This window comes from Podarcis bocagei (assembly GCF_964188305.1).
Source record: "Podarcis bocagei genome assembly, chromosome: 1".
In the NCBI taxonomy this organism is placed as follows: Eukaryota; Metazoa; Chordata; class Lepidosauria; order Squamata; family Lacertidae; genus Podarcis; species Podarcis bocagei.
The window spans coordinates 84,254,288-84,277,768 of NC_138125.1; the positions used below are offsets into that span (position 1 = coordinate 84,254,288).

Consider the following 23,481-nt stretch of genomic DNA (forward strand, 5'->3'; position numbering starts at 1 on the left):
TATCTGCATTTCCTGGGGAAATTATCTCCTTTTGCATAATCCTAAAAAAACACAGAGTTTGGCTACCATGTCAGTGGACTTAACATACGGTGACAATGATCGCTAATTAATAATTTGAAACCTCTTGCCTCAGAACTAAGTAAAGTCATATGATCTGTATTTAGAGGCACTTTCCTTCAAGCATTATCAGACACCTGATTAACAATGTTGTCAGCGTTTCCCCTGGCAGGGCTCCAATGCCTTTAACAGTTGCATAATGAGATGAAAATTAGTTTATGAAGCTTTTTCATGGACATGAGATGCAGTAATGAGAAATGCTTCAACCTCTGAATACCTGCTTGTTTGTTAGTTGTTGAAGGTCCAGGATACCCGATTTCTAGGATACCCTATTTAAAGAGGAGAGAGGAACCCTACAAGAAAGGGCCACTTTGTCTTATGGGCCAGGGGAGCAAGGCCTGCTTCTTATTCCAGAAACTCCTTGCATCGTGAAGGAACAAAAAGCCAAGGGGGAAATTGTATTTTACCTGAGATACCTACTCCTCAGGTTCTTTATCAAGCCCTATTCAAGCTTTCCCTTCATGTAGTTTTTTATGACAAGGTGCCACCAGGCATGTTCCAGGGAATCAGTGATGAGGATCCCCTACATTTTTATTTAAAAGGGAACAATAACTATTATCTGTATGTTTTACACCATGATGACAGCAACAGTTGGATGATGCCTTGTGCTTTTAACATCTGTATGGCTGGCACAAATTAAACAGGGTAAACCTTTTACACTATGGAATACAATTACAGTGGTACCTCGCAAGACGAACGCCTCGCAAGACGGAAAACCCGCTAGACGAAAGGGTTTTCCGTTTTGGAGGCGCTTTGCAAGACGAATTTCCCTATGGGCTTGCTTCGCAAGATGACAGCCCATAGGGAAATATCCGGGACAGCGGGGAAGCGCAGCGCGTCTTCCCCACTGTCCTCGGACCTCCTCCGAAGCCGGGCGGTGGGGCGGGAACGCCTCCTCCCGCCGCCGCCGGGCTTCGGAACGATGCTCCGAAGCCGGGCGGCGGGGAGGGAACACCTGCCCCCGCCACCCGGCTTCGGAGCATCGTTCCGAAGCCGGGCGGCGGGGAGGGAACACCTTCTGAAGGCGAGCGGGGGGCGAAAGTCTTTGTTCCCCCCTGCCTGCCTTCCCGGGAGAGCGGAGAAACACAGCGCGTTTCTCCGCTGTCCCGGAGGGCTTTTGAAGGCAGGCGGGGGGGAGCAAAGACTTTCGCCCCCCGCCCGCCTTCAGAAGAGGTCCTGGACCTCTTCTGAAGGCGGGCGGGGGGGCGAAAGTCTTTGCTCCCCCCTGCCTGCCTGTCCCGGAGGGCTTTTGAAGGCAGGCGGGGGGGAGCAAAGACTTTCGCCCCCCGCCCGCCTTCAGAAGAGGTCCAGGACCTCTTCTGAAGGCTGGCGGGGGGCAAAAGTCTTTGTCCCCCCTGCCTGCCTTCCCAGGGGCTTTTAAATCGCCCCGGACAGCGGAGAAGTCCTCCGCTGTCCCGGGGCGATTGTAAAATGCCGCCCGCCAGCATTTTAAGATCGCCCGGACAGCGGAGAAGTCCTCCGCTGTCCCGGGGTTTTTTAAAATGCTGGGGGTGGGAAGAAAAGCCCTTGTCCCCCCCCCAGCCTTCTGAAGGCGGTTTCCCTAGGAACGCATTAATTGATTTTCAATGCATTCCTATGGGAAACCGTGCATCGCAAGACGAAAAACTCGCAAGACGAAGAGACTTGCGGAACGAATTAATTTCGTCTTGCGAGGCACCACTGTATGGAGAAGTTCCACCTATTGACATTCTGTCTGTCAGACATATTGTTACTTGTGTGTGGCCCCCAGTTTACTTTTGGGCTCTATGCTTCAGCATAGCAACCTGTAATACTCTGAATGCTGATATTTTATCTTCCTCACCTACCAATGAAATGCATGTGGATGAACTTGGAAGTTTGTTCTGTAAAAGGATGAACTGCAACTAGTTCCTTTTAAAAATGAACTTTCCAGCTGCTAATTCTCTCTGTGTATGTGTGTGTGTGTGTGAACTTTCTGTGCATTCTTCTACAGCACTCAAGTGAACTGGAGAGCAAATGTACCAGTTCAATGCAAGCTCATTCAAGCCCATCCACCAAGCTCCTCCCCACTTGCTGGAAACTGAGTTGAGACCAAGACCTCTTTTTATATTATGTGTGTCCCCAGCTTACTTTGATGTGAAATCAGACCTAGAAATAGCCAAACTAGCTATTGCACTATGATAGACTTTTATTACTCATAATGAACCATTGCAATAGGAAAACTTAAAGGAGAAGGCCTAGACTAAACGGGAAACAGAATTCACCTTTTGTTAAAGTTAACAGGGTTCACTATGTGTTTTCTTTATTACATTTGATATTTGTTTAAATTTTGCTCATCGAGTATGTGTGGTAGTATAGGTAACAGATCAGGCATGGCAAATCAGATGTTGTTCCAACTATCTCTGACCACTGGTGATGCTGGTTGGGGTTGATAGAAATTGGAATCCAACAATATCTGGAGGGCCACAGGTTTCTCATCACTGCAACAGACAGTGGAAACAGCCTAATAAAAGCCTACATTTGACAGCTATGAATCAAGTAGTCGTTGGCAATTTAGAAGACAAACAATAGGGATGTTTTAGGAAATACTGTTAAGCATGTGGATGTTTAAGCGGGCATTAAGTCATTTGAATCTGCAGTTTTTGCTAACAGAATTGCTACTTATCTGTTTCAGTTGCTTTGCATACCCAATGGTGCAGGAAAGAAGCCATTTTTGATCAATAATAAATTTACCAGAAATGTGTCTTGGACTTCTTTTACATGGGTATAGAAAGTGTTTTGTATGAGTAGAACAATGGTTTTGTTAAAGATCTGAGAATGATGTGGCTACATACAGAATGCTGGGCTAAATCTTCCGTTGACCTTTGAAAATATTAGTGTCACCCAAGCACTACTAAGGGGGGATTCCAGGGGCAAATTCCATATGCTTCAAGAGAATTATTAACGTCACTGGGCTCATCTGTTTTGAGTATACTACTCTGCAAAGTTGAGAATGGGCTAGACAAGTTGCGTAGGGGTGGGGAGAACAAGAACAGTGACTTTTCAAATGGGCTGGTAGGAAAGACCGTAACTCAGTGGTAAAGCTTCTGCTTTGCATACAGATAGCCCCAGGTTTCATCCTTAGCATCTCCAGGTAGGGCTGGGAATGGCCCCTGTCTTAAATCCCTAAGAGCAGCTGCCAGTCAGTGTAGACAATATTGAGTTGAGTGGACCAAGCATATGAATCAGTGTAAGGCAGTATGTTCCTATCATGTTATGGATGACAAAACATACCTAGAATTAGTTCTACTTAAAAAATTATCAAGGCCACAATGGCACCTTTTAGCCTTTCTTCTATTATGGCAGGGGCAACAAAATCTATAGCCAGATCAGGGCAGTCAGAAAGCAATATTCCAAGAACGCAGCTGCATCCAACAAGAGTTGATTCTAGCAGCTGGTGAGACACCAGATAGTCCATGAACAGCACAGCCTTTGTCCTTCAAATGCCTGGGGTGAAATATAAACTCCTTAATACCTCCAGCACACCTTTCCTTTTTCACTACCTGCTACAGTGAATGCTTTCTTTTCCTAGACTTAATCTAAATGAGAACAGTCAGTTTGCTGCCAGTTCCTGCAACTTCATGAACCTCGAAGACATAGCAACATGAAATCATCTGGGACAGTATACCAGGTAAATTAAATGTGTTTCTTGAGAGCTGAATAATGACATAAAGGGTGATACATCTTGCATTCCCAATGCACTTTGCATTTTTGGGTAAACTCAGGAGATAATCAGCAAACACTTCAGCATACTTGCCTCTAGTCTCTAAATATGTCAAAGCTGTCCCCTTGCTCTTAAAAGCATTTCTGGGGAGCATTTCTCAACAAGAAAGAATGGAGATTTTCCTAGTTACTGAATCTGCACTGTCCATAGATTACATAGTTAGAACTAACCGTGAAGATCATCTAACAGTCTGTTCCATTATGCCTCCTATCCCTACCTCATCATAAAGACTGGGGCAGAGGTGTGAGACACTATATTTTTAGGGCCGCAGACAACAGAGGAGCAGTGTTAGAAACTCAGATATATAAGCTAGGTGCCAATCCTTAAACTAGGGATACAGTCGTCAAAATGGAATGCCTAGTTGCCATTATTGGGCCAGACAGCTCAAAAGTTGTATTTTTCAATACATATTTTTGGTTCCTGAAATTCCTTATGATTGTGTAGATAAAACACAATTCTACAGGATGTGTTGCTGGTGTGTGAAAACAGTCAAGATCCAAGGATCCCCAGGTATGCACCTCCAGATGGTGGAGACATCAGACACCATTCTGGAGCCCAGGCATTTTCACTTGGTCACAAGTGGCTGATAGCCAGGTGCAAAATGTGCCTGGTGCCTCGCCTGGTGAATTTCAAATTCTGCAAAGGAGCAAAGAAACCTTCCATGTGCTTGGTCACAGCTCAAGCTGAGAGACTCCCCCTACCCCATAGCTACCGGTTGTTATCACTGAGGCCACCAGAAATAGAGGAAATAGCAGCCCTTAACCATTTTCCATAATCCATTTAACATTTCTTACTGACTTGACTAGAGCTATGCTTTTTTAAATTAGATGCCATAAGTAGCCCTCTGCTACAGGATTCTTACAATGAACATCCAAACATGTTCCAATAATGATCAGCATGTATGCTCTCACCAGATAGGACAAGGAAGGCTTCATTTAAAAGGCTGCATATGCTGCAGTAGTCCCCTGAGTCCCACATCCTTGAAGCATCAGCTACAATAAAAATGCTGCAAGAATGAAAGAGCATGGCTCACACTGGGCCACAATTTCCTTGGAATAGCAATTTCCTTGGAATAGTCCCAATCCAAGAGGCCTCCTGGGCTTGGATGTAGGAAGCCCAGTTTCAAACCTCCATTCAGAGTCCATTCACATTTTACTCTTCCAGCACAGTCCTTGATGAACTTCAGTTGCATTGGTGAGCCGATTGCACTGAGAATTCTGCCAAAGGAGATATGAGGGTAAGTGGGAATGAGCTATCACAAGAGTAACCGCTTGATTGTAAGAACAAGGCTAAGGTCTCTACAAGATGCAGCCTCACTGTATTTACGCTCATTACATGGATGCATTTCAAAAATTCCAGAGCCTCTCTGCTTCACTTTTAGCAGCGAGAAAGAAAAGAAGTGTTCCTCTAACCACAATTTCTGCACATTCCCATCCCAAGGTCAGTCTCTGTTCTTGGGCTCATGTTATGAGTCATCCTCGTTAAGAATAATTTCACACGCCTTGTTCTCATGGGTCATACTGTACAACAAGGAGACTATTTCTGGGTCACTAGCATTGGAATCTGGACCTGCCACTGTGTTGTCCCTCTGCCGCACAAATAGGATCAGAAGCCATCTCTCTCCCACAATGGAGAAAAGTATTTTTGTCACTAGCACAACTTAAATCTCCCCTATGTTGATGGGAACCCACTCTGACAATCACAAGAAACAAACAAAAAATATGCAAGCAGCTACAATTTACAAACGTGAACACCCAGAGTCAAGTATAAGCAGCTGTCCCATAAGGTAGTTTATCAAAAATATGCCAAGGGCACCAGCTTCACCAAGAAATTGAGAAGCCTGCTGGAATAACCAATAGCCAATAATTTTCCACACATTCATACCAGAGAATATTATAGTAAGATGAGGGTGAAATCTGCCCTGCACTAACCCGATGGCAGAAATCAGAGCAAAAGTTTTCAAATTGTGTTTCTGGGAATCCTGGAATTCCTTAGCAGGAGGAACAAGCGAACAAGCTTAGTAGCAGTACATCGTGGAAATAGGTCAGGGATGATTCCAGGGGTAGCCAACACTCCTCTCATTACTCTCCCAGCTGTCAGTCACAGCATATTTGTTTTTAATGAGCATAACAATCCTTGCTCCCGTAATAATGGCCTTTCCTACCTCTTTGCTCTCCTAAACTAGTTCTTTTGGGGAGTTGCCTTTGGAATAGATATATGCCTATATGCAGCAACAGTTCAATTTGTAATTCTACACTCCATTCAAAAGGCTAGTTTTTGCGTGCAACTAGTTACCGGTATTTTTGTTGTTGTTGTTGGGGGTTTCCAGCAGACCTCTCCAGAAGCAGCATCCAGATCTAGGCATCCATATAAAGTTGTTCAGCCATGGGCTATATGAACCACAACAACTGGATCACCATCACAGTCATGCACAGACCACCCAATCCAGGTAATAAACAAGTATGTTGCAGTATTCTTACTACCTACAAACATCTAGCCAATAGCTAGCAAGGTAGGGGGTTCTGTCATAAGTATGCAGCTGTGTGCATGAGAAGAAATTACTATATTCCAAGTTAAACAAAACATATTTCATGCAGTAAATATTGCATGTATCCCACACACACCCTCACAAAAGAGGGGTTGATAATCCATTGGATGGAATAAAAATGAGAATAAAAAGATATGACTAAAATAATTTTGGGGAAGTATTTGCCATCAGATATATTTAAGGATCATTTAAATCCTTTTATTAATCTCACAGCTTTGGGCCACTGATATGTATCCAATGTTTAATCACAGATGTCTCCCTTATCACTTTGAACTCTCTTGAAATGCCAATTGTAATTCCTTTCTTGGTAAGCTCTCTATTTTTTTAAAAAAAGAACAGACAAACCCTTTGAAACTGCTCTTTAAAATGTAATCCCCCTAAACCATTAAAAACAGATTAGTCTAAAAAGAATTTGGTGTGCACACAGGAAAAACGGCAGTTAAAGAAACTTAAAAGGGAGGGGAAAGGATGAAGAAATTAAGTGGCATATTAAACTCTCTAATGGCTAAATTGCATAGCATTCACCAACAGCGTCATGCCACACACACGATCCAGGATAAAGGAAGAGTCAGTTCTTTCCCCATCATGTCCAGGTGCTGTTTCAGAAAATTAATTTCCAACATGGTCCAAAGGTCTGCTTCACAGGTTTTTAAAAGTAGGAGCATTTGCAGAATATTCATCAGATGAGCCTTCAATATGCAGTGCATCATTTGAAGAAGATGATTTGCAAAACAAACAAATGTGGTTAGGATTAGCTTCAGCCACATTCACAGTACCATGAAGCGGACACACAGTTAACTTTGGTTGGTATCATGTGGAGCAGGCCCAAGAGTTTTTTTCAGCATGGTGGGACACTTAAGCTCCAGCTGGTTCACCCACACCGTCCCAACTTCACTGCTGCCTTGCCCCAACACAACCAGGTAAGCCACTGTATACTGAGGTATACTGGACCAGTTTCACTCAATTCAGTGTTGTCTCAGACTCTCAGTCAAGAGCACACTGACTTTGCTGCATGTGAAGTGATTCTCAGTACCTTTTAAAAGCAAAAAAGCAAATGATAAGCAGCTACATCAGGAACAGATAGTGAAAAAGAAGAAGAAAAAACCTACCCTATTAAACATGTGCTCACATCCATCTGAGAATCTACCTTTTTTCTGCAAGTCCTGCAAACCCAGTCCTCTTAATATTTTGGGCTGGATTCAACTAACCTGATACTTCTCCACCCACACCAAATCACTGGGGGGGGCAGGATTGGGAGAACCCCAAGAACAGCATGGGGAGAGGAGTGGGGGGGGGCGTTCTCTCTGGCAAGAGAAATGCTTGTGCTGACAGAATGACTGGAAGAGCATGATGCTGATTTCCACCCACTGTTTTGGTATTAATATGTTTATGATTGCACTGTTTAGTCAAAACTTTCTATCTGTCTTGTGGATAGATTAATATCATGCCTCACAGGCATGAATTCTACAAGCGTGGTTGTGATTGCCTCCTACATTAAGATGATAAAAAGTGACTTGCCACTTTATTACCCAAAATGATTTGTTTTGACATAAGCCTAAAATGAAGCTGTTCCCCCTCCAGTCACTCAGTTCTTTCCATATTATCTGATTATACATCCATATACTATGCTTCTCGCTTCACCTAAGACATGGTGAGAATAATCCCAAGTTACTGCTGAGAAAATTGATTACATACTAGAATATATACAGGCTTTCCAAATGTCTATTCACAGTATTAGTACATTAATCGCCCTAAATAGATGGCTCCTCTGCCCCTTTCCCTAAGTTTGTTTCCTTCTTACTACTTGAGAATATGAGATCCATAAAACTAAGCATTTTGCCTTGTTTGGCAAACACGGCCAGTGAGCTTGTTAGCTTTTATTGAGCTCTTAAACCAGCAGGTCCTTAAGCTTGTTTGAGCAGAAAGTCAGCACTTTTAAAGTACCTCTTAGGTTTGTTCAGCTTCACTTCTGTCCTGTTCCTGAAGTATTTGCACAGAATGCAAGAAAACTGAAAGCAACTGACAGAACAGATCAAAATGTATTACTGTATTTCAAAGGAAATTGTCTACTTTAACCAGTTAAACAAAATCTCTTCCAATCTGTATGCCTGCATTTGAAATAAGGATGGTAAAGGATGCATAGCACATCTATGATGTCTTAGGCACATCAGGAAAAATTCTATTAGGGAAAATAGAAAAAAGGAGGATAGTTGGAAAGAGAAATCGTAAGGCAACTGTTGTCTGCCTACATTTTGCCATTATACATATTCTTTTTGTTTTTTAGTCGTGTCCGACTCTTTGTGACCCCATGGACCAGAGCACGCCAGGCACTCCTGTCTTCCACTGCCTCCCGCAATTTGGTCAAACTCATGGTAGCTTCGAGAACACTGTCCAACCATCTCGTCCTTTTCGCCTCTGTCATTAACTGCAATTGTAATCCAGGTCATTTCAAAAGGTGGGATGCATTGCTGCTACATTCCAGCAGTCCACCTATTCTTCCCCTACCCACAATGTGCAGGTACTTATTTTGATCCATTCTCACTCTAGTGACACCGGACAGGGAGGGGCGGAGAATGGCAGCCACATCAGAGCAGAAGATAACATTCCTGCAGGGAGAATGATGCATCCTGCTCCAGCACTGCCTGCTCCCCCACTACCAGAAACATTGTATAACTGAAGTTCCTTAGCTACAATTGGATAGCAGGTAGAATGCACATCTCCCAACCCCACCCCATCCCCAGGCCCAAATTCACATTCAGATTCTCCGAAGTTGCTTCCTACTTTTACATAATCAGGAGTTTTATCTACCCATGTTATAGACAGGACTCTGAGGACTTTTGAAGATGAATACTACCTGCTTCCTAATATTTTCCAGTCAAAATTCTCTGCTGTTGGAAATCTTTGCAAAAATACAAACCAAATAGCTGAAAAGGGACAGGAGGTGAATACTATGTAATCATGAGGGAGGGTGGGAATCAGGAAGGTAAGTAAAAGAAATAAATTATAATGCATGGATATTTATGTATTAGTTGGCAAACGGTCCCAGAGCAAGCTAACAAGATACAGTGGTACCTCGGGTTACATACGCTTCAGGTTGCAGACTCAGTTAACCCAGAAATAGTACCTCGGGTTAAGAACTTTGCTTCAGGATGAGAACAGAAATCGTGCTCCGGCGGCCCGGCAGCAGCAGGAGGCCCCATTAGCTAAAGTGGTGCTTCAGGTTAAGAACAGTTTCAGGTTAAGACTGGACCTCCAGAATGAATTAAGTACTTAACCCGAGGTACCACTGTAATGTGACTTTAGATACTGAAAGCTAGAACCACTTTTTCCTATTACCTATATTTTCACATGCAGCTTGCTTTTATCTCTCACTACAGACATTTAGGGCTTGGAGTTCACCGGGTATTATTTTATAGTATGGAAGGTTGAGATGAGGGGGATGCTAGGAATGTTATCTGGTTAAGATTCCTTTCTACTTTGTAATCAAGAGAGGGAGTTCAGGATTCTTTTATATGCTATGACAGCTACAGCGAAAGAACCATGGGAGTTTTCAAAGAAAAGGCAAATGTATAAATCATAGTTAAGCCTTCTAAATACAGCACTAGGCAGTCTATGATCTAGAATTATTTGGTGAGGGGCTGACACAGTAAAAGCAAACAAAAGTGACTCTTCTTATGGGCAGCTGTATCTATCAAACGTAAACCAATTTGTCAAAAGTGTCAGTTACTAAAGCCTGCAGCACACACTGCTTGCTTCTTGTATTAGGCCATGAAGTCACACTAATACCCAATTCCAGAGTAACTAAACATTTCGCCCTCTAGATGTTGCTGGACTATATGTGGCAATTCTAATCAACCTTGACCATGGTTTGCCCATTAGGTGTCCTCCATGCTTTGGGCATGTGATGTGGTTATCCCATTGTGAAGCAAGCCTGCCATTCTAGGGTATCTCTTTACAACTACAAGATCCATTATTCTCAACTGGTATACTGAACAACTTTATTATATGGACCTAAAGTGACATTTAAAAACTTCAAGCAACAAAGCTCCCACACCATAATTTCACCATGCAAGCAAGACAGGATGAACTTGCAGAGCCTAAACTTCCATACAATGCAGTAATCATAAAAAGAGGGTGCAGGGCAAGGTGTAGCTATCATATATACCCATGTGTATATATACACCAATACAAACATATCAACTGTGACTTTAAAACCTGAAAAAGTATCAATACGTATTAGTGGCAAGCTTCATTTATAGGTCAGGTTCCAGGTTATTAATCTAACATGAACATCAAAGAGCAAACTGTTATTTCTTTGGCCAATATAAAAATAAGCTGCTTGTTTCTGCCAAAAACAACCTATCTAGGATAGGAGAACATAACATGGGAGTTTGCTAACTTCTTTTAATTTGTGCCATCAGAACAGTCAGAACAGTCAGTGCACATGCATCCTTTAAAAAGTTAATTTCGATGTCAAAGGATAGAACAAATCCCTCCCTCCCCAGATTAGTGCTACTACCTCCCAATGCCCAATGGAAGATTCTCATTCTTCAAGGGACGGGATGTCTTGAGGGAGGAAACACTTGTAGATAAAGAAAAAAGCACAGTGGTAATAAGCAGAGAGAGGAGATAACAAGTCAGGTATTTACTTTCCATGGAACCAATCATGGAATTAAAAGGCCAACAAGTTCCAGTCAATTTCTGCACAGATTTCCATGCCAATATTCAAACATTGCAAACATCACAGCATGGACATTAAAGCAGCATTTCTCAAAGCTTGTGAACTTATGCCCTCTTCTACATTTATTCTGCCCTCTGTCCCCCAGAATAGCCTTCCCAGCATAATCATCAATCTGTTGGACAGCAGAATGTGCAGAAATCCTTCTGCATAGTTGCAAAAACCTATGTTTGATAATGGAATTCACCACAAGCCCAAGAGTCACATGTCAGATTGGTGCTTTTGGACAATACTGCAGAGGCTATAATGGGATGCAAGTGACAAGGTAGCCTCTTCTATCAAGTTATGATTATTAACTCACCTGACTCAGGCATAACTGGTTACTGACCTTCCTAGACCCAATGTAGGATCATTTCAAATATTATTCTATTGTGTTTGCATCTTACTCCTCCTCCAGTGAGCTCAAGGCAGCATACATGGCAGTAACTCCTTTTGTCTATATGACAAACGCTTTGAACCATGACTCCCATCATCCCTGACCATTGGCCATGCTTGCTGGGATGTAGTCCAAAACATCTGGAGGGCACTACATTGGGGATGGCTGGTTTAACTAACAAAGCATCTTGTTCTCAGAATGGGCAACAAGATGCTTACTGGAAACCCACAAGCAATAGCACTCTCCTTCCCATGAACCCCAGAAACTGGTGTTCAGAGCCATCCTACCTCTGATTACTGGAAGGTAATACATACTGCCATCATCACTAAAAGCCATTTATAGTCTTGTAAAGTTGTCTAATCCCCTTTTAAAGTCAGCCAAGTTGGTGGTCATCACTACATCTTGTAAAAGCAAATTGCATGGTTTTACTACACACTGTGTGAAGTACTTTGTTTTGGTCTGTCCAGAACCTCCCAACATTCAACTTCTAGCATTATGGGGGAATTTTCTTTATTATGAGGGGTATTTTCTTTATCCACTATCCCCATACTATATACAGTGGTACCTCGGGTTAAGTACTTAATTCGTTCCGGAGGTCCGTTCTTAACCTGAAACTGTTCTTAACCTGAAGCACCACTTTTGCTAATGGGGCCTCCTGCTGCTGCCGCGCCGCCAGAGCACGATTTCTGTTCTCATCCTGAAGCAAAGTTCTTAACCTGAGGTACTATTTCTGGGTTAGAGAAGTCTGTAACCTGAAGTGTATGTAACCCGAGGTACCACTGTATATATATTTATTATGTCCTCCCTTTCCTAAACTAAAAGGCCCCCAAAATTGTAGATTTCCCTTTTCCTCTTAGTAAAATTATTTTGATTGCTCTTTTTTGGAAGCAAAGCCATCATAAATATTTACAGTATTCCAAGTGTGGTTGCACCATAAATTAGTATAAATACATTGTGATGTTGTCTGTTTTATTTTCATTCCCTTTCCTAATTATTCCCAACATGGAATTCACTTTCCTCACAGCTGCCACATGCTGGCTAACCATTTTCATTCAGCTATCCACTACAAGATCTCTTTCCTGGTCAGTTACCACCAGTTCAGATCCTATCGGTATATATGTGAAGATAGGATTTTTTGCCCCAATGTGCATCATTTTGTACTTGTTTGCACTTTTCTAGTATGCAGGTGATATACAACTGGAAGGGATTAACCTGCTAGGTAACACTAACATAAAAAAATCTTTGCATGAGGAATGTGAGGTATTTCTGATCTTCACACATGTGCTTTTCCAAGTACTGAAAACGCTAAACAGCCGTTCAGTACTCTGTGCTTTTGCTTTGTGGAAATAACAGTTCCACATTAGAAAGCCAGATGAGACAGTGCCACACAGACAGAGACAATGAGAGGAATTCAATGTCTCTCCTCATTTTGGTATGCCAGACAAAACAATCTCCACTCTCCTCCCCACCACCACGCACTCTTCAAGTGTTCTTCTGACTCTCCCCAGAGCTAGTTTGGAGGACAGAGAGTTCTCTTGTGCATGTGGAAGTCTTTGCACAGAGGGCTTCCGCTGACAAGACTCATTAGTTGACTCTTGCCCATTATGTCTAGCCAGAAGTACATGTCCACAACATCCACAATGAACCAATCTAGAAGGATAGCTCCCTACCATTCACTGAGTATGCCTTCCAGCACCATCTTGCATCAGAGGAAAAGGGAGAGAGGCAATTTTCAGCCATTCCCCTTCCTTCTAGCAATCACTCCCCCCCCAAAAAAAACACCCAAATCCCATCCCGTTCCCAACACTCTGGTGCAGATGGGGGGTGAGGGGCTGTAGGGGGGGAAGCAGTGAAAGTTTCTGCCCTCCTGGCTCCACCGTTGGAACCTTTGCTGGATCAAAATGCCTTTTGTCAGCTGAGAGACACTGTTAGATACAACCCATTGCTGGCAGAGAGAGACCACAGTAGGGAAAACACAGGACTGTCTGCAAGAACTACAGAGTAGGAACAGAATAGATGTTTACTAATTAGTTAGTACAGGGGGGCTCAATACAACACATCCCTGCATTAGAAGATGTGCAAGAACTTGTTTAAAAGATATAGCACCCCAGAAAAGCTCCACACAATTAGGCTTTCACCACTAAATTACATTTCAATCTTCTCCTTCATATTTGGTAATAATTAAACAAATATGAACAAAGGCACAATGCATGGAGAACAGCAAAAGGAATGTCACTCTGTGTGTATGTACACAACAGTCTACTGACAAGGTGACCATTACGTCACCAACCAGGCATTTTGTAGCTGCCCTTTATAGTCTATTCAGAGCATACTTCTGCGGACTGTCAATGCAAATTGCACATAGTTTCACAGCAATACAGAAGAAACTATACTGGTTCTTTCATTGATCTTACATGAATCTTGAGACTGCATAAAGCGCAACAATCAGAATGTCACAATTTCAAAAGCACAGCTCATACTGCAAACATCAAAATCTCTCAGGAGCCATTTAAGATAATTTAATTTTATCCTGTTGAGAAACAAGATACCAGTGGCCAATGCCTTAGGTAAATCCAAAAGTGCATTTGGAGGCAGATTGATTATCAAACACTGCACATGTTCACATCCAATGCCCTTTTAATAATAATAAAAAAGTATATGAAGAACATAAACAGTTCAATTACACGGCAATTTTTCAGCAGATAAATATTGAGCAGTATACTGATCTGGATAGGCTCTTATCTTGCCACCCTTCATCAGCTGAGATCCCAGGGCACTTTACAATGCAGACATCAAAACATTAAGCTCCCCTTTTATCTCATTTTGTCCAAAAAGTGCAAGTTAACCCACAACTCCTTCTTTGTTTAGTGATGGATCTCCATCGGGCACTTTAAGATAATTATCTGATTCCCACATGAACCATGTCAGTCTAGAATTTGTCTGAAATATTGCACACATATAAGCTTCAGAAGATCCCACATTACAGCAAGCAGAACGTTGGTGGAATTGTATGTAAGGCACTGCTTTCCTCTAATGACAACTGGAGCTGATTAAGTGACATTAGCCAAAGGTAAATGGTAAACTTTCATTTAGGTAAAGTTTTACTTCTTTCTGTTCCTGCAACATATCTAGATTGTATTTCAGTTCCATGTGATGCTTTTCATTACAGATGCATTCTGTTAAAACAGTTCTCCTTGCTTGCTGGTATGAAATGCTGGTGTTATATACAACATGGAACTGACTGGTGAACCATGCTAGGTCCCATGTCGCTCTCTCTCTCACACACACATATTTAAGGGGAAACTTTTTCTACTGAGGGCCCCATTCCCTTGGGGATAATCTGGCAGGGGCCAGACACTAGTGGGGCCAGACCTTTCAGAAGCCTTTCTCCTTCCATCACTCCATCCATTTCCATCCCCACTTCCCAGTCCTCCTTCTCACTCTAGATCCCCTTCCCCATATGTCACAACAAGCCCCTGCCCCCAACAAATTATGTAGTAGTTACACCCACCCACCACCTCTGTCTCACTCACACAAAATGTGGAACTAGAAGTGATAGCTGGAGAGGATGTGTGGAGAACAAGAAGGGGCCTTCTTGGAGGGCCTAGGTGATCAAAAATTCAATATGGCAGCCAATGGGGGCGTTTTATTTTTTTTACATTCTAATAAAGCACAGACATTTTGCTTAAATTGCAAGTCCATCCATCTGTCAAAGTATGCTGCTAGGGTTGAGAGTTTTGAATCCAGCCTACTGTCCAGATTCAGTTTCCTACCCGTTTTAAACAAACCATCGTTAACATTAACCACAATGTTTCAGTCTGCAGAAGCAACAAACCATTGTTAAGGAAAATAGCTGAACTCCTCTTGGCAATGCCACAGAAAGGCACAGAAGGTTCACCTGATCTTATTCACATCACTTCAGCCTATGCAGTCAGTTCCTTTGATGGTGATAATCCTTTCAACGCTATCAGTTTAGTCAAGGACAGGCTCTCCACATATGAACTGACCTGGAGCCTGCAATCATTATTTGAAGCCCTTCTTCGTGTGCCTCCTCCATGAGTGGTCTGGAGGGGGGAACAAGAGAAAGGGCCTTTTCTGTGGTAGGTCCCCATTTGTGGAATGCTCTCACCAGGGAGGCTCGCTGCTGCCTTCACTATATAGCTTTAGGAGCCAGGCAAAAATGTTTCTCTATAACCAGCCTTGGGATGATTAACATTCAATACCCTTTTAAATGTGTTTGTTGGAGGGGGAATTTGTTTTGTTTCATTTTCATTTTGTATTTTGTGTTCTCATGTTGCATTTTTCTATTGTGAACTGTTCTTTGATCTGCGGATGAAGAATGGTATACAAATTTAATAAATAATAATAATAACTAGATCCAAATTCAGCAATACTGCCATAGTATACCATACAAAGAAGTAGCATCTCCAGGATTTGTTCATAGGGTCACTAACCTTTCTCTTCAACTGATTTGATCTTAACACCTTTTCTCTTGCACACTGTCTTAAGAGACAGAACCTCCTTCTGTAAGTTGAATATTGACAGTCAATTCACACACTGTTATGCCAGAGGATATGAATAAAGTGCTTACCAGCAAGTAACTTCTACAGTTGGCGTAATATAAAATGGGGAAGCACACTCTCATCTGCATTATATACTCTCCAATAATTCCATATTGTAATCTAGAATTGTGAACGGGGCATACATCCATGAAGTTGCTGGTTTTAATTCAAGAGGCCCATGTGGAACTTACTATATACAAAGGAGCCATTAAAACACTCTGCATTAAAGGGTACCTGTCATGGAAACCACATATAGCAGAGCTGATGAACCTCTGAGCCTTTAGGTGCTGTTGAACGCAGCCACCTAGGGATGATGAAAATTGGGAGCCCAGGAACATCTGGACGCCCATCCCTGACCTTATGTGTGTCTTCTCTGCAAACCAATGGGAAACTTAATATGAACGTTTTCTTTCCAAAAGAGAAAGGTTTCAGCCCTGAAGAGATGTGCCCTTAAAAGTTGACCAGCTCAGCTCCAGGGTGGTTTCTTGTTAAACTCTAAGGAGGGCAATGCAGCAGAAAACAGCTGCACAACAATGTCAGCACCAGGAGCTTATCATTTGTATTAATGAAACCTGCCATACAAATATGTGACATTCAACACTTTTTCTTCCTTGGATAGACTGCAAACGCGGAGGAAAGAGAGCGGGAAAACTGCATCTGGCCTCTGCAAACTTTTCTCTCCTTGTCCTAACATGTTCGCTTCGGCTCAATCAAATAGATGTTACCTTTAGAAGTCAGAGAATGAAACAGTCCTAAAGCTCCCATTAAGCAGTGTTAAAGAGGTCTCCCTTCCCTTCCCCCCTACCAGTCAATACAAGCAGGGTCTAATGGAATGTGTGCATTTGTTGACAGAATGCGTCACTCAAGGTTCCACTCAAAGACAGTACATGTGGATCACACTTAAGCACCCTAGAGCTTTAAAGCCAAACAATGTTTCACATTTAATAGTTTAACCAATAGTGCAGATACACAAGAGTTTTATTAGCTCATGATTCATGAATAGCCAAAGGCATTTTAAAGAAATCTTAAAAGTGCCTCAGAACACCTGCCTGGCAAACACTTAGGTTCATGTTGTCTCACTGACTTCATGGACTACATTCTCATCAGTGTTTACAGACCAGCTCCTATGTGGATAAAACAATATAGAGGTTATTTGCCTTAAAATGTACAAACACTTTTTATTAGCCTTGGTTCACTCCTTTAAAGGCTATCAATATCTAAGTGTCTCTGCAGGGTTCTAGGACTAAATTAGCAACTAGGACACCTGAGCTTTTTTCAGCTTATGCTGCACAGCTGTAGAGCAAATATATTCTCATGGCTTCTTGCACATTTCATCTGTCAAAGGTCTAAAATCTAGATTTCCAGTTATGAGTGTATGGCCAGGTTTCAGATGCAAAAAAGGGTGGAGGAATCCCATCACCTAACAGCTTTGGTCACTATGCACATTTGCACACAACATGCATCCCAAATAAGAAATGGCACAAATAGGAACAAGCCTAAAACATTCATAAAAAACCTTTTACTTTATTCTGACAACTCTTCCTTGGACGTTAGTCCTACAGAGTCCCCAGCTCTAAACAGTTTTATGGCACATTTACATGGAGAATCAGAGCCATATCCAACACCCAGTTAACACACACCAAGTCCACATAAATTTGTAGTTTAGGCTGTGCTGGTTTGCCAACAGACTAAGGTGATGGTGGGAGCCTGCAGCACCTATGCAATCTGAATAAGTGGGTATCTAATGGCACTGCAATTTATTTGTCCATCACCATATATGTTGGCTTTTTCAAGTTACATTTATTTTACTTCTGGCTGTGCATTGAGCTGAAAGACAGGAAGCTCCTCTGCAGAGATAATTTTAACTAGGATTTCAATGGAACTTGCACAAGCAAAGCATCTTATGAGCTATAGCCTCAGGGCCACTTCCTAAGACTTAGGGTTTCACAAGTGATGCTAAGAATGCCTTTTAGTCTGGAATGTGTCACTTGCAAATGCTAGTAATACAAGACAGAAAGCAGAAAAGAACCAATTCCAAAGTCAAAATGTACATAATATCTAACCAAGATAAGTTTTAAATTCACATTACAGAGATGGGGAATGCAGAAAAGGCATTTTAAACAAGACTCTCATGCCTTTGTCTTAAGATAAATTAAAACCCATTATGTAAACTAATTAATATACTTATTTTCTGATTGAAGGCATTAGAGGGAAACTTATGATCAGCATACTGTATAAAAAATACATTTTCATACTTGAATGATATGGAGGCGGGGCGAAGTGTCTTCTCCAAGCCTGGTAGGAAGCAGATTCTGGGCAAATCCTTAACTCTGAGCACAATCTGCTGCAGAGAACCACATTTGGCCAAGGTTGTGTTTATTTTGCAAGACTGAGAGGAACACCTTTAAATCTTGAAAATCCATACAAAGCAGGGCATGCCCCTGTGCAGTTAGTGTTAATCAGAACACACCTTTTTCACGGAGTAAAGCATCCCAGAGAAGCAGGCTCTTTCTGCCCCACAGTTTTTAAAACGTTTGTATTCTATACCAAAGCAGTTTCTTTCATTAAAAAAAAAAAACTCAGTTGAATATTACACCAAGAGAAACCTAAATCCTCATTCTAACAGAGCCTCTTAAGTAATTAACCATCACAAGCACCTCTCTCTAGACGCACCAAAAGAAAATAATTCATCTAGTATAGCATATTAAGGTGTTATTATCAAGTATTAATTTGCTAGCACAAGCAGTAGACTCAAGAAAAGTTTGGCATCAGCACCTCAGGTGCACTATTTTGGCTAACCATTTAGGATATAAATTCAGGATGGAGCAGGGTGGAACCTAATCATCGGAGCAAACTCCTAGGGGCCAAAGTCCCTTCTGCCCTCCCCCCATAAAATAAATGAGGGGGTAGGGAGTCCCCAAAGTTGATGGGCCTCACCATTCAAATTGATTATCATGTGATCAATTATGCGGGGGTAGGGTTTACCTCCCCCCCCCCCAATATTTTATTCAAGTTGGCACCCATGAACCTCACTACGTCTACTCAGAACAAAGCCCCTATTTATTTCCATGGGATTTACTTGCGGGTAAACCGGGTTAGGAAGTGCAACCTGAAGCCGCTCGAAAAAGCGGCATGATGCGCCCCATCAGGGACTTTAGGAACTTCTGGAAAGGGGGAGGAGGAGGAGGAAGAGAAAGAGCGCCTCCAAGGGAGGCTGCGGCGGAGCGGCTACTTCCCAGCCGCCCCCTGGGAGCAGGCGGCGAACTTCTCGCCGGACCTCCGGGAGGCACCGGGGGCCCTTTGTGCGCTGACAGCCCCTCGGGGCGCAACGCCGGAGGGCAGAGTCCCGGGAAGCCCCCTCGGGACGCGCATCCTGCAGGCTACTTGAGATGAGTCCTCCTCCGCCCCCCAGGCACCGGCGGAGGGACAGGCTTCCCCGCGCCCCCCAGAGTCCTTTCCGCCAGGGGGGCAGCAGGAGGTCAGCCCTCGCCGCCTCGCCGCCTTACCTCGCTGGGGCGACGCGGGCGCAGCGAGCAAGACAAAGAGCCCGAGCAGGAGCCGTGGCGGGAGACACCTGCGGGGAAAGGGCAACAGGTTATATAGAGCCAAGCCGAGCCCGCCTTCCCGCCCGCCCAGCCGCGGCCAGCGGAATTCCCGCGCTCCGCTTCGCCCCGCTCACCTGGCGCGCATGGTCGCGGCTGCGCTGCGCTGAGGCGAAAAGAAGCTGCCGCTGCCTCCTCTTGCCGGGGCAGCAAGTTCTGAGCAGGACTCGCCTCCCAGGGCGCGCTCGCTCGCTCGCTCGGTCCGGCGGCCGCGGGGTCCTAGCGCCGCACTGTGTCTAGCGGAGCAGGGGGCGCCTTGAGTTCCCCCTCATCACCCAGTGCCGGATTTGCGTATAAGCTAAACAAGCTATAGTTTAGGGCCCCACTCTCCCAAAAATATATATACTTCTTCTTAGTTGTATTTCACTATTAATATACTTCTTAATTGTATTTCGGTTCAACAATTACTTTGATAAAATACATCTTTTGTTATGTGAAAATGGCTTTAGATACCTATTAGGTCCATAAATTACCATATAGCATATATTCAACACAATTTGTTGTTGACAAAGGACAGCTGGACATATAAAGGGCCCCATTACCTAGCTTAGGGCCTCATCAAACCTAAATCCAGCCCTGATCACAGCCAAGGACTAGCAAAGATTGGGGTGGGGGCTGCATGCAGAAGGTGGAGCCTCTGCTAAGAGGTTGCCAGCGACCAAGAGATCCACCTGCTGCTTTCTACTCCAGCCATGGGCAGGGGAAAGGCTCAAGAAGGGGCACGATGGTCTGTGATGGTCTGTGATTCCTCACCCTTGCTCATGCTCATGAGCACCACAGCACCTTCTAGCAAATTAAAGCCATAAGTTACGTATGTGTTGTGCAGTTTCTTCATGTGCCTCCTACCAATCCGTATCACTGGATCCCTCCAGGGATTGAAAGAAAAACGTTTTCTACATTCTGTCTATGATCACATACCCATCTGTCTCCCATTCATGGGTGTAAGCATGAGGGGACAGCTGCCCCCCAAATCAATAAAAATCAATAAAAATAATTAACTGAGGTTCTGTCCCCCTCCCCCAAAAAATCCTAGCTACACCAAGCACCACTGCCATCTTTTTTTCTTAACTCAAAATCTCTAAGCTCTCTTACTTCATAGGCGCAGCGCTCCATCTTCCTGGGCAGTTGCCCATTTCTGTGCCTTCCCCTCCACGGTGATCTCGGTGGGGTGATCAGAACTATAAGCATTCCAAATTACAACTCATTAGTTTGTGGTGGTAATGCTGAAGTCCCAGTTTGCATCATTTTGCTCTTCTGTTGCACTTTTGCCATTCTGTTGTCCATTCACCCAGTTCACAATTTATGAATAAGTTAATTGGGGGACTCCAGTTTTTACTCCCTCTTAATATGGAAAAGCGGCTCATATTCTATGCTTCCTCTCTTGGCTGGTTATTGACATACACTTGCCCACTTATCCCATTCCACAATACTTCCTTGTGTTTCTCAGCCACACTACCTGTTCTTTTTACCTTTGTTTTTATTACATTATTTATGTTAACTACTCTAGGACCTGGTGGCAAAGGGTGGTATACAAAACTCTTAAATAAATAGATAAATATTTCAGCCACTCTTTCCTGCCCCTCCCCATCCTTACCTCACTTACCTCTTAAGCTCTCTTTTTACCACAAAAGTCATCATGTCCATTTCTGTTCCATGACATCATAGTAGCTCAACCAATTATAAAAGAGGGCTTGCCGACACACCACAATTTCTTACATAAACAAAAGGTGCCTAATATGATCTAGAGTTCTGTGGTGCCCAATGCCTTTGCTGGTGTCAGGACCACAAATTCCTGAACTTGGGGTTTGGGAGCATCAAACCAAGATTCAGTTTATGCACCAACAACTAATTCTGGCCAAAGGAGAGAATTACAGGGAAACCACCCATATTACAAGGCAGCCTCTTGACAGGAATAAACTCCTCATCCATATTAAGATAGGCCAGGCTTCCTCACTTATCAGAGCAACAAGGGAACTACAATAGTCTACATTGCCTTTGCACACACACACACACACACACACACACACACACACACCCAAAATTGTAGGCATGGAAGTTTTTTTTAGCAAGTTGTCTTTTAGCTCAGGTCAGAACCTGTTCCATTGTATGCAAGCTGCTTGGAACAGTCCCTTCTCATGGTAGTAGCAGCATCACTTCTGTACATCAGACGGTAAGTTATGTCTAGAATAATAAATATGGGAACCTTTTGGACATCATTTTCCCTGGAAATAAAGTCCTAGATTGGCTGTGCTATTTATTACACTGACATCTGCTGGTAGGGTCCTTCTTCTGCATGTGTTTGAAGAGGCTCATTACAACAATTCTCCCTGAAAAGTTGAACAGAACCTACTAAGGATGTTTTCCCCCATGCATTTTATTCTTGCAGCAACCCTGTTGGGTAGGTTAGCCTGAAAGAAGGTGACCAGTGAATTTCCACTAAACCTCATGGTTGAGTGGGGATTTGAACCTGGGACTCCACTGTTCTAATTCAACACTACTCTTCAGAACAATGTAATACCTTTGTTTGTTCAAGATCAATATAATACAGGAAAATAAGTTATCTTTTGTTTTGTTTTTTAAAAATATAATCCAGATATTATAGTACAGTACTTGAGTTTCTGTGAGCACAGTCCAAAGGGAGTTAGGAAAACAAAGTGTCGACAAAATAAACAGGGTTTAAGCAACTGCAGCAACAAGACACCCCAAACATTTAAACTCCAATACAGTGGTACCTCTGGTTAAGAACTTAATTCGTTCCAGAGGTCTGTTTTTAACCTGAAACTGTTCTTAACCCAAGGTACCACTTTAGCTAATGGGGCCTCCCGCTGCCACCACACCACCACCGCACAATTTCTGTTCTCATCCTGAAGCAAAGTTCTTAACACGAGGTACTATTTCTGGGTTAGCGGAATCTGTAACCTGAAGCGTCTGTAACCTGAAGCGTCTGTAACCCAAGGTACCACTGTACTTTCACACGCAAGCTAGTTATCTGTATTGTACCCTCTGCATTTTCAGCACAGATCACAGGGTGGGTATTTCTAGAATCTAGATGAAGAGAATTGGGACCTAATCTATTCCAGATTTCCAAATGATGACAGGTTTGAATGCTACTTAAGATGTTTTCGCAACTGACTTAAATGTGTTACGGATTTCTTTTGTCTATAAATGCTACATTGACAGGGAGCGGGTGGCGCTGTGATCTAAACCACTGAGCCTCTTGGGCTTGCTGATCAGAAGGTTGGCAGTTCAAATCCACGTGAGCTCCCATTGCTCTGTTCCAGCTTCTGCCAACCTAGCAGTTCGAAAGCACACCAGTGAAAGTAGATAATTAGGTACCACTGCGGTGGGAAGGTACACAGCGTTTCTGTGTGCTCTGGTTTCCGTCACGTGTTCCATTGCGCCAGAAGCGGTTTAGTCATGCTGGCCACATGACCTAGAAAGCTGTCTGGCTCCCTTGGCCTGAAGCAAGATGAGCACTGCACCGCACAGTTGCTTTTGACTGGACTTAACCATCCAGGGGTCCTTTACCTTTTTTATATTGACCAGAATGTACATTCAATTTAAAAATGTCTTTCATTTATTTTATAGTGCACATTAGTCAGAATAATTGCATTGCCAACCAAAAGCATGATCCTAAGTATGTTCACTGAGAGGTCCTACTGGGTTCAATACTCAAGTACATGTGCTTAGGCTTGTGATTTAAGAATGCAATCCTATCTACACAGTAGGACTCACTTCTGAGTAAAGATGGACAGAAGTGTACTATAAGGCTTTGCTTGCCTTGCAGAGGATCCTG

General features: G+C 43.1%; 1 protein-coding gene across 1 annotated transcript in view; it reads right to left on the reverse strand.

Moving 5' to 3' along the window:
• Window positions 1-20,833, reverse strand: part of COL18A1 (collagen type XVIII alpha 1 chain) — a 147,175-nt gene extending 126,342 nt beyond the window's left edge. The window contains exons 1-3 of the mRNA XM_081200459.1: window positions 20,778-20,833; window positions 19,763-19,921; window positions 19,590-19,657 (exon numbers count right to left, since the gene is read on the reverse strand). Of these exons, the coding sequence (XP_081056585.1) occupies window positions 19,590-19,657; window positions 19,763-19,921; window positions 20,778-20,818 (268 nt within the window). The 5' untranslated portion in view covers window positions 20,819-20,833. The remainder of the gene's footprint in view (window positions 1-19,589; window positions 19,658-19,762; window positions 19,922-20,777) is intronic.
• Window positions 20,834-23,481: the final 2,648 nt, after the last annotated feature.